This window comes from Pithys albifrons, chromosome 6 (genome assembly GCF_047495875.1).
Source record: "Pithys albifrons albifrons isolate INPA30051 chromosome 6, PitAlb_v1, whole genome shotgun sequence".
Classification (NCBI taxonomy): Eukaryota; Metazoa; Chordata; class Aves; order Passeriformes; family Thamnophilidae; genus Pithys; species Pithys albifrons.
Genome location: NC_092463.1, coordinates 51,388,300 through 51,400,693, shown reverse-complemented (window position 1 = coordinate 51,400,693; position 12,394 = coordinate 51,388,300). Strand labels below are relative to the sequence as shown.

At 38.3% G+C, this 12,394-nt stretch overlaps 1 protein-coding gene across 1 annotated transcript in view; it reads right to left on the bottom strand.

Annotated features, from left to right (window-relative positions):
* Positions 1-12,394, bottom strand: part of ABCC8 (ATP binding cassette subfamily C member 8) — a 79,179-nt gene that overhangs the window by 25,046 nt on the left and 41,739 nt on the right. The window contains exons 17-21 of the mRNA XM_071558881.1: positions 7,903-7,938; positions 6,330-6,365; positions 3,222-3,320; positions 2,329-2,413; positions 1,025-1,105 (exon numbers count right to left, since the gene is read on the bottom strand). Of these exons, the coding sequence (XP_071414982.1) occupies positions 1,025-1,105; positions 2,329-2,413; positions 3,222-3,320; positions 6,330-6,365; positions 7,903-7,938 (337 nt within the window). The remainder of the gene's footprint in view (positions 1-1,024; positions 1,106-2,328; positions 2,414-3,221; positions 3,321-6,329; positions 6,366-7,902; positions 7,939-12,394) is intronic.

Below are 12,394 nucleotides of genomic sequence, written 5' to 3'. Positions count from 1 at the left end.
AATAATGCACTATCACAAGATCTTTTTTCATATCACATGAAGTTTAAAAAATATTACATTCATGCTTGTAAGAGAGAAGTTTCATAAGCATTTGTTAACAAAATCAGTCTTAAAAGAACTGACTGTTTGCAAATACTAACATAAAGGATTCCTGATAATTTTTTTAAAATATTAGTAACTGGAAAAAATTTATTTGTAGGTGTTTTTAAATTATCAAACCATAAGAGAATGCTGTTATTTAGCGGGTATTGATTGCCCTTCACAAAAGGACAAAACCAAGTTACAGTCCAATACTGAATCTGCTGATTTGCAGCTCCTTGACCCCACAGCTCTCTACTGTCCTGCACTCTGATCATTCCCCGGAAATACCTGAAGCAAGCATGAAGTGATCAGCCTGATTTACAGGGAAATGTGCACAGCTCTTCTAATCCTATGTGACTTATGTGTCACTGTCCTAACAGCTGGATTCAAACCTTTTAGAAAACCAAGCTGGAAGAGGAAGTCCTAAATTGGAAAACCAGCAGGCTCACTACTCATGAGTGTGTAGGATCTACTTTCCCACCTATGAAGTTAGAGCCTGCTCTCACTCCTTTTTCCATAGCACTTTTGTTGAAGCTGGAACAGGATACACAACATGCTGTTCAGAGTGGAAAAGCAGCTTAGTTTGTTGCAGAGAGGACACACCCCAGACACAAAACAACATTAATTTTTAGGCCTAAAACAGCTTAGGAACTCCATGAATATGGTTGACAATATTTAATTTTTAAGTACCAAAGATAAAAACAAGAGTCAAAAGAATTTTCAATACACTGACAGAGGAAGCATTAGCATTTTGATCTGTCTGTCTGCAGCGTTTAGAAAATGCTTCTTACCTGCAGGCTAGCTAACAACAGATATCAAATAAACAGTGCACATTTGGTTTGGCTCAGTGAAGCACCATGTACAGTGTATGACCCACTAAATACTCTAAATGCTCGCATCTCGTGCCTCTGCATGGAGCATGAACGTAAGGGCAGCTACTCACCAGGAACACAACATTTGTCTGCTGATAAAGTGCTCTTGCCACGCTGATACGTTGGCGCTGCCCTCCAGACAGATTAATACCCTGGTGATAAGCAGGAGAAAAACAATCAGCCAGTTAAAAAAACATATCGAGTGAATATTCATATCCTGATTGGACTACCCATGGAAGACTCTCTGGGCAAAGAAACCCAGAGAAATGTTTCAAAAGTGTAGGCCTGCTGGCCAGCTAAGAACACAGGACACAAATTACTAGAGAAGCCAGAGCATTCCATAAGTGGCTATATTCCATGCAGAGAGACAGGACATGTTTAATGGTTGTGGTAACACAGTGCCATAGGTGGCACAGGTATTCTGCAGGCAGCCTAAACTTTTCTGCTGAAAAGTTAGCCTTATGAGTCTGACTGTGTCCTGGGTTTATTTTTTCAGCTTACTTTTATAATTATATGTTGTCATACTATATCAGCTTCATTATATACTGTAGTCAGTAACTGCGAGGTGGGAGGTCAGACTTCGCTGAGATGGACCTCATCTGGTTACCTCTTTTGGTCTTTAGACTCCTGCTACCACCCTGCTTCAAGTTACTTATATTTTCTGTGATCCACCTGTAGTTTCACAAACACCTTAAGGTCTCATAAACCAGCACTGCTGCCAAAAGATGCTATGTCATCTGTTCCCTCCCCATCAAAAACACTCGTTTGGCTATATAATGAGTTTGGTTGGGAACTGTTCCCTTTAAAATAACACAGCAGCCAGTGTAGAAATCAGGCATGGAAATGTGTCCTTTAACATAACCATTTGTTGTGTTGACAGGATGGTAGGGGTTGGGTTCTTTTATTTGTTTGTGACAGTGCTAGTAAATTATTTAAAAATTTGTGACTTCTGTTTCCTTTCTTGTCACTCCTTAATCTTCCCTCATGTGATAAAGCTTAGTTTGCTACTGAATAAACACCTGCCCTTTTGTAAATGAAGGGGTTCTAAAAAAAATAAATCTATGTATTACTCATTTTTATGTTACTCCTAAAGAAAACAAAATTGCCCTGTAAAGTCAGGATATCAGCAATAGTAGGTGCAGAATAGTCAAACATTCTGATAGCAGCACATTTAAATCATTGCACCTGACATAAATGACAGTGTTCCCATGTTTACAGAGCAATGAGCTTTCAGACTAATGACCCAAACACACACTTAACTAAAAGATTACCTTTGTTGCCAAATAACCCATAAGATTTTAAGAACACCACAAAATAATAAAACTCCCTCTATATATTTGAAACAAAAATAGAAGCCTGTAGCTTATTTACTGACCCTCTCTCCAATCTGGGTTTGGTCTCCGTGAGGGAGAATGTCAATATCAGGCTGGAGGGAACAAGCATCAATTACTGCTTTGTACCTGTGGAAACAAAAAAGGCAATGCAAAATCCACACAGATACTGCTAAAGAAGCACATTCTCTACCTGCAGAGGAACAAAAATTAACCAGCTGGAAAAATCACACGGTGGAAAATATATGTGTTACTCACTAATTGTTCTAATGGGATCTCTTTCAATCACAGGCAAGTAAATAATATTTCAGCCAAGAAAAAGGATTTTAGGTCAGCTTCCCAATTAAAAATGTTAAACAGTTAAACCCTGGAAACACAAACACAACTTCTTCCAAGGTATAATATTATTCTTTACCATTTAATTTTTTTCCTGCCCAGGGCTTTTTTTTTTCCTGTTTCAATATCCAAGGATGACAGAAAAAAAATGTGTGTAGGATGTGAATACATAGTCAACCACTTCTTTTAAGGATGATGGGGATAGAATACCAGCAACTGACTTCTAAATACTTTAGAATGTTAGGTGGACATTTATACTGAATAAAAAGGCATCCCATTAATCCTTTACAAACAACATTGCCACTCCCAAACACCTAATGTCCTCCTAGGCAAGTCAAACTAGTCAATTTGGTATGAGAGTACTACATGCTAAACAAACATGGTTCATGGAAATAAAAACATTTGTACACTTAAGTTCAAGTGAGACAAACCCCATCCCTTGTATCATTTAGGAAAAACATGGTCAAAGGGAGATTGTCATGTTCAGGCAGGTGCAGTATGTTTGTTACTGGAGGGAGATGGGGGCCCGTGCTCGACCCACACAATCTCAATATTCAGGCAAAACAGGAGTAAAACACAAAACAGTACTGGAACGTGTTACCTCTGCTTGTTAAAAGAGCTTTCAAATGTGATATTCTCTTCCACTGTGGCATTGAGCAACCAAGGCTTCTGGGATGCATATGCTACTGAGCCTCTTTTCCTGGAAAAAAAATCCAAATAAAATATTGTTCCCAGCTTAACCAGTGCAGCAGGCATTTTTGGAAACCATTTTCTTGTAGAGGAAGAAACTGGTAATTGCTCTTAAAAACTGCCAGCTTTCATTTCTTTTCTTTAAGACAATCAATAGCTCTTCCAGTACAGAAATACCTAAGATGTTGAATTTCCAACAGAATACTGAAATTGTTCACCCAACTGCATTTCATTTTGTTCTCTCTCTTTCTGTTGTGAAGTGGGTTTTGGAGAGGGTAGCTCAGTAAAGCTCCCTTTTGAGCAGCGTGGATGGCAGGAAGAAAATTATCAAAGACTGGATCCCAGATGTTTGGATAGATTAATAAAAAAATATGGATAGCAGATCACTAGTTAGGCAACACATTTCAGAAGCGACACTCTAGAAAGATATTGAAGTGTTTGAAAATGACCCAAACAACTCCACACATGCAAAAATGCAATTCTCTCCACCCCAAACATATTTATTTTCCCCATTCTAAGAAGAGAACTAGAGTAATAAAGTCAGAGGGGTAAAATATTTCTACACCTATAAAGGGGAAAAAAAAAGAGCACAGACAAAAAATATTTCCTAAATTTTTCCCCATGGAATTGCCCTCATAATGTACCATGAAAAGGGACAATTTACCAGGCATAGTCAACAGAATCTCACTATGCACATATTATTTCACAGGAAATATTATTACTGCTATTTAAAAATAAAAGTATCTGCCCACTAGTGAAGCAGTTACTGCTTTGGTTGGCTGTGGAGCACTAAGGACCTCAGTAAAGCAGAGCTGGGAGAAAGGCAACATCTTTTATTAGAACAATTGATACTGTTGGAAAACTCATTGGCATATCACTGTTTTTTCAGAAAAAGACCAAAAGAGGGATCATAAGCCTGAAAGCATATCTGTTTTCTTTCTAGCTGTATCGGCTAATCCAATAAGAAGATAGGATCTCTCACCCAAATGTGGCCTTTGTCTGCTAGAAAGCCATGACAGCAGCCTCTTTCTAGCTGGACCTGACAGCAATTGAAACCATGAGCTGCCAAAATACACTTTATTTTTCTTTATCAGTTAAGGTCACTTGCCCTGCTCATTTTTTGAGGTTTTACCAAGCTTGCTTAGAAGTCGTGATAGGATCCAATTTTCATTCATAACCTGAAAGACACACAATTCCACTACTCTGCTAACATGATTCCAAGTTCAAATTTCTGATTGTTCACTGGAACTTAATTATGTTTTATGAATTTTCTTTACTGAAAAGTGAAACAGAAATAACAAAACAAAAAAAAAAGAAAAAAATCCCCAGGCTGCACAGCCTGCAGTGCCAAAATCTAGTGCAAAGAGCATTCAGTGCTGCCTCAAGAGGGAAGCATTTTTTCAATTAGTATGAAATTTTCATCCCAATAATTAAGAAAAAATTGCTTTGAGCATTCCAAGACAAAGATTTATTCCCCTGCCCTTCTTTTCATTGCTTGAAACTGTGCCTTTGCATCTCTTAATTCTCGAGGCCATCAAAAAGTTACTTCTAATCTAAGTTTTGAGAAAAAAACTTTTACCTCTTTTGTAAAAAGTGTTCTTTTGTTGAGTGAAGATACAGGCACTGCCAGTATGATGCACTCCATGTGAAGAGCACAAGGCCTGAGAAAATCACTCACACTTGGAATAGGTTCTACTTGGAGGACATCAGTGAGAATTGATTATTGCAAGGCACTTGGGAACAGGCAATGAGCTTTGCAAAATTTATTATGGACTTTGAATTTAGTAAGTTACTCTGAATTGATCCTAACTGCAAACTTACATGAGGTTGACACATCAGGGCAGATCATATTTTGATACAAGCAAAAAGTTTGCAAGTGCTTGACCATATGTGAAACCTATTGCATGTCTACAGTGCTGCTTACAGTGAGGTATTTTTTTTTCTTCCCTCTGATAACACAACAGACTAGCTGTAGCCTCTTAATTATCACAGAGAAACAGACAGAAAAATTCAGCCTTACAATAGATAGGGAAAACCTTTTTTGAGCTCCCTGGAGACTATGAGTTTTGGCTACAAGAGAATCAAGCCTGTTCATTAATATGAATCATATTAATTCATCAGTCAGAAACACTGACAAAAGAAACAACATCTATCTTTACTGTGCAGGTGACCAAGCACTGGAACAGGCTGCCCAGAGAGACTGTGGAGTCTCCGCAACTGGAGATACTAAAGAATTGTCAGGATGCAACCCTGTGCCATGTGCTCTAGGATGATCCTGCTTGAGCGGGGAGGTGGGACCTTCTAACCCTATCCATTCTGAGATTCTGTGAAGATTGTTTGCTTAAAGTCATTAAGGTCTCTCTATCTTCATGTTTCATTTCATTAAGTCCAGTAGGCCCAGTACACCTTCAAGATCTCTGAAAATTTAACTAGTTAAGGGACATTCATATTAATCTCAGTGGCTTAATAAATCTACCAAGTCTGAAATGTTGGTGAATTTATAAAGAAAACAGATGCATTTAAAATGCAACAGAGTTGCAATTATACTGGTAGAGAATATAATACATTGCAAAGCCTTTCCTGTGTGTTTTGGGATTGCTGATAAGTTTTCTTCTACTTATTTTTCACACTTCCTTAATTTCTAATATATGTCAACAACTCAGATTCAAATGTTGTCCAGATATGAGTGAAATGTGTACTGTTCTGTACTTTATTATCACCACATCATACATAAAAAATATGCTTCTGTTATTCTCAGCCTGATGGTAGTAGACCATTGGGGTGTTGCCAGTCCTGAGCATTCAGAAGTGGGTTTTTTTGCCATTATTAAACTGCATGGGTCACTTCCTTGTTTTCGTTTTAAATCTTGCAGTAGCTGCATACAGAGACATCCTGCATGTCTTCTGAGGAGGAACAACTCATTAAGTGCAGAGATCTCTGAACAATGTTCATACATAGTCACAGAATGGCTGAGGTTGGAAAAGACCTCTGCAAGTTCCCATTAGTTTTTAAAATGTACCTGAATTCTGTGTCAACAGGAGATTCTTTCTCTGGGCTGCAGAAAAAAAACACAAGTTTTTTTTTAAATGAAATTATCTTAGTGCAAATAACATCACAAAGTACTATCATTATGCTATAATTAAAAATACAAAATGAAAAATGATTGCACAACCGAGGTAAAACTCTCTTTATACTAAACTTCTGTGCTGTCCGATATTGACGTAAAAAGCGTATGATTAAAGCTTCAGTTTTGAGGAGCACTAAACAACCTTGCAGAGTGCCTTCAACACCTATGAGCAAATGCTCAAGACCTCAAAAGACAGGCTCAAAATACTCTCTTTTGAGAACACCAAAAATGTTCTACAGGATGTTAGTGCAACAAAACCACCAGAGATATTCTTACAGCACTTAACCAACTAGGATTTGACTACATATGACAATGTAGGTAATTGTTTCATGCAGTCTAATATTCTTCCCTGTTTTTTAAGATGCCATACTGTTGTGCATGTTATCTCACCCTTTGCTGTCCATTCCCATAACAGTTTCAAACATGTGAATGTCTAATTCTCATCCAACTTCTTTTGTATCTTAATGGGCTTCCCTTAAGTCAGCCCAGAAACTTCAGTCTCTCTTAGACAGAACTGTAAGATTTCTAACTATCCTTTACCATTAGATACATGAAACTTCCTCTTATACTACATGCAGATGGGAGTAGAAGTTTTTTCAGGACTCAGTGTGACAACCAGCTAACAAGTCTGAGAAATAAGGTAAATGGGAGAGAAGGCACTGATAAATCTGAAGAAAAGGCAGTGGAACAGCTGGTGAATCACAGACTCAAGAATGTATTATGGTCAGGAGAAGCCACACATTTTAGCCTAAGTCAAGAAAAGGGACATCATATGACATTTTTCCTCTGCTGATTTCAGTAACAAAGTTCTCACTGACTTCATCAGGCACAGGATTGTCACTTGTACAAGGTTTACCATTTTGGAGGCACTACACTAGAATGATAACCCAGTCAGAAAGCTTTGTTCTTAGTTGATTTAATAGATATTCCCAAAATTCAAGCTGAGCTCTGTTAATCAGGTAAAAACAATTTTCATGCAAGGATCCCATGCCAACAGACGGACTAATGTGCTACTCTCCCCACTCCTCAGTCTATGTGTGCCTGAAGAATGCTAGGTGAGAAAATAAACTTATGATAGGATGTGAAAACTGTAGGGTAATGGGAAGGATTGGCTTTAAGAAATAAAAAATTTAAATAACACTATTTTTTTAAGTATAGCATTGGGGAATAATCTGGTTCAGACTTTAAGAGAAGGATTTTCAGACACACAGGAAAGTTACAACGTGATCTTCAAAATCTCCAAACGGCAATGGAGATAATTCTTCATAATGGAAATCCAGCTCTTATTTCATAACTTGAATAAGTGGTTTCAAAAACTGTATCCTAAGATAATTAATACAGTTAAAGTTTCACTGATTTTCAGAATTCTGACTCTGAAGATCCTAACCACAGATTTTGGAAACCTTTGGTTCCTTCTACTGCAATTGATTTCGCAGAAAGATGGATAACCGCGTACAATACCGACCTGAAATCTTCCCCCGTCTCACTGTCAGAAGTACAGCTGCATTACAAATAGAAAGCAAAGACTGTTTACTTAAGTGAGCACATGCAATCTGCCCCAGAAAGAAAAACTATTAAATTCCACTTAGTGCACAGGCTGCAAACGTAACTTATCAGAAGGCTTCAGTGCAGCATCTGTTCCTTCTACACAAACTGACTTGATTTGAGGAGGGAAAAAAATATTTAGTGACTTTTTTCCTTATAAACATTAATTTGACCCTACAAATAAAATCATGTCTACCCTGTCCTGGAGGTGCTAGCAGAACGAGACATCCTGCTGTGACAAGAATGCAGTTCCATTAAAAAAGCTCATTATCTGGGAAAACAAAATGATAATTCAAGATACTGATTTTTTCCATGGCAGTAACTGCACCTTTGCAGTATATAACGGGTTAGTGTGAACCCCAAGTCCCACCTTCAGCTGACTTGCAACATACTGCATTCTGTGTCAGCCCTGTCCTTACCAGTGTGTCAGCAGGTCTGAGGGATAGGTAGGTTTTGTTTTCGCTGTTTTTGAACATGTACAAAGACGTTCAGAGTTGCTTTGACAGGATGACTGGCCATACTTATTAATGATGCTAAATTCAGTTCCATTGAAAAGAGTGAGAAAGCTATCTGTCAAATGGTAAAACAAAATCAAAGAGGAACAAAGTCTTTCATGCTTTAAAGAGGACAGTCTCATTATCTTTACGCCAACACAATTTGCTTATAAATATCCAGGAGAGAAAAGTATACCTGCAGTTTAAAAGGTTGGTTTGAGACACTTCATAAAGTTTGTGCATAATAAGCAATGACCATATCTAAATTGAATTTATTTTAAAATTTCAGAGCACCAGCCAGCCACTCTTACTTTTATTCCAAAGGTCAGCAAATGGAATAAAGCTTTTCCACAGTTATCCCACACTTCACTGGTCTTTAGTGACTGTGTGAACTCAGTGGCACCGTCTTCAAAAATCCATTAACCTGTTGTGTATCATTAAGTAGCAACACATTCTTTACAGAAACTATTGAGAGGCTGAAATGCTAAATAACTTTTGCAGCCCATTTAATGCACAACCCAAGGACGCTGAACCACAAACATTGGTTCCTGTTTCATGGTCCATCTTGAAGAGGGCCAGGCACCCATTCTGAATTAACCAGGGAATACACTGGTAACTTACAACACGTAATATTTGTACATGACAGCAACTCCATTTTCACTGTGCCCTTTTCCAACACCAGCATGTGAGACAGGCAGAAAGCTGTGAGCTCAGATAATCCACCACTGTAGCTCAAGCAACAAAGATCAGCCAGGGTCCCTCATGGTAAGCACAGTATATCTGTGTTTATGTCAGATGTGCCACTTTGCACCAGTTTCTGCTCAGAAACCAGAGCCAAGCACCACACTCATGGGGCACCAGTGATTCTCAGTAACAGGAGGTGCAGCAGTGCACAGTAACATCCTGACTTCCCCTGCTCAGTTCTTTTGCTATACAGCCACAGGTGGCACCATTTTCATATCCAAGTATTGATATATCAATTCCCTGATCTGTGTTTCTGTTTGGTAGCTGGAAAAAAAATTATTTTGATTTTTAGCTCAACCTTTTCATCCCCACATTGTTTTATCTCCCTTTCTCTCCTTTTCTGCATACTCCTAGCAATTAAGAATGCCTTGATCTCCTACCAGTGCTAAAATGCCAAAGTAATGTATGTTTAATAATGAGGTCTACATCTAATTTTTCAAGGCATATAGATCTCTAATGATGCAAAGATGATCCTACTGAGATTTTCAAGCCTTCAGATCTTCATTCCTGATTTAAATTAAATTAAGTACCTGGGTGTTTCTGAAAACTCCAGTAAACATTTTTTTAAAAATCAATGTTTTTAGACATCAAAGTAACTTTAAAAATTTTGTCATTTGATGAAAACAGTCAACTGCACATTGAGAAGAAAACCCACTGTTAACCGTCTTAAATCTATCACTTTCTTCACATTACAAGAGCTCAAGATTCAAATGCAAGTAGATATCTGTCCTGTCTAAAAACAGGAGCAAACTATTTCTCATTTAAGCCAATTGTTTTTGGTATTATTTACTCCAACAAGACCTGAACTGGGACTATTCAAAGTGAAATACTGTCCAGAAGAAATTAGCATGTGATATACTATAATTATTTACTCAACAGCCAATTAAATCAATACAATTTACCACCTGTTTAGAATGTAAATAATGATTTCTCTATTTTTTACAGTCTCTAATCATTTTATAAAATACTGAGCTACTCTCAACTTTCTTTGAATAAGAGGCATTAATCTGAGCTGGATCTTCCAGACACACAGTAATACAAACAAGAAAAAACCCTCTTCTGATTATGCCACTCCTAGCCCAGAAATAAATTATATTACTTTTTAAGGTTTTGAAACAAATAATTTTCATAAGCAGCAAACAAATGTGATATGCAGTTAATCCTGTTTTATTCATAAAGCATGGAAGCACAGAGGGGGGGAAATGACTTGTGCAAGGTTACCCATTACACCAAGGGAAGGGACAGGAATAGAATCCAGATTTCCTGAGCACTGAGAGACATGCCAGCAGGATATATCCTTCATCTTCATAGCTGTGACCTTGGAGGAAGGGAAGGGGAAGGAAATTTGGATGAACTCAATCAGGTCTATTCTGTAACATGAATGAATGAAGCCAAGCAATCCCAATGAAAGAGCTGTAACAAGGAACTAACTGATTTCAGTGACACATTTCATTGCCTGAGCTAAGGCTATGAGTTACTTGGTAAAACAACTCTCCTTGAACCTGGGATAATGTTGCATGTTCCAGGTCAGGCATTAGTATTTTCTTATCAAATTAAGGGAGCTTTCACCTGATAGCTTCACAACACAGGTGTGCAGCCCACGCGGACTGCATCTATCGCTCCGAATAGACCAGTGCACATGGCAGCATCTCTGAAAGATGAGATAAAACATAATCTGTCCCAGTGCAACCAGCACTTACAGTGCTCAAATTGTTTCAGCCAGAAGTCCCTCTACACATATCTGACAGACAGCAAAGCAAATGTGATAACAACTGAATTTCACCTTGTGATACCCTGGCACATATAGAAGACATGAAAACCAGTTCTGACCTTTACATTGTTGTGAAGCACATACTTCTAAACAAGTGCTATTTAAAAACAGAGTCTGATCAGAACAATCATGTCATCTGTTTTAGTTTAGCGTCAGACGTTCAAATTGCTTCTTAATCATGTTATGCCATCTGTAAAAAATTACAGCCTTGCTGAAATGAAATTATTTCACCTAATAAGGCTGCAGGGATTCTGTATGACTCCTCACCGTACCCTGATTTTCTGCTTAGGGAAGTTATGTTCTAATGGATAGATCACAACGGTCTGGAACTTTGGCTTCTGTTCTTGTCTCCCTCACCAGCTGAAAGGGTCTCCTTCCTATGTTTCATTTTCCACAACTACAAAATAGAGAACCTTCCTTTCTTGTGCTATTACTATTAAAAAGCATGTGCAATTCTGAATAGTATGACTGGCTTACACATGAAACCTGGATATAAATAATATCTCTCTAGAAACACTCAAGGAATTTGAGAGAACTGTTTCACAAAATCAGTGCAGAATCCCTTGGGTAACAATGATCCTCTATCCATCAGAGTCCATGGATTTGACTTACAGTGGCAGTGTTGTTCCCAATCAGTTGGAAATAAAATTAATTTTTTCTCTAGGTTCTACTGCAATTTCTTGAGCTTCAACTACAAATAATCATATCCCTAAGGGCAAAGTGCAGTCTGTATGGCTAGGAAGTCTAGTATTGTAAAATAAACAGGCCAAAAATGTTCACACACATTGATCAATCTCTCTACTAGATATGGCAGCAGTTTACCGGAAACCACGTACAGAAGTTGCAATTCATTATTCCATCTGTCAAGCAGCTTGAGGGTCAAAAGACCAAGTCCCAGCAGAAAAGCTGTTGGAGATCACTAACATTTTTTTTCTCTCCCTCCATGGCCAGTAAAAAAAAATAGATACAAAGTAGAATCTATAACTGGCTGTCAGAGTACAGGTGCTGTGTCCCCTTGGGAAAGGAGGGAAGGACATGACTGACTCCCTCTTGTCAGATCAGGCAGGATGCTAGGGGAGGACTCTGAGGTCACTGCCACTTAAATGACTGACTTCAGATTCTCAGGCCCTAGGCTGGTGCTGGGGTGGAGCACACATCTAAGCCAGGGACTACTCCTGGTGAGCCAGTACCCCCTTTATAGCTCCATGCAAAGAGCCAGGCTCAGGCCTGAAAGTGCAAATGCCATTCTTTAGCAGCACAACATTTCAAGCTACTTAATTCTGATTCCAAATCAGTTACAATTTCACTCAGGTGATGTTTCTGGAGTGCAGAACATCCAAGTATGCTTATCTCTTCCTATTAATGGAACAGACAGCTTGTTTTATGCTGGTTGGGGATTCCTC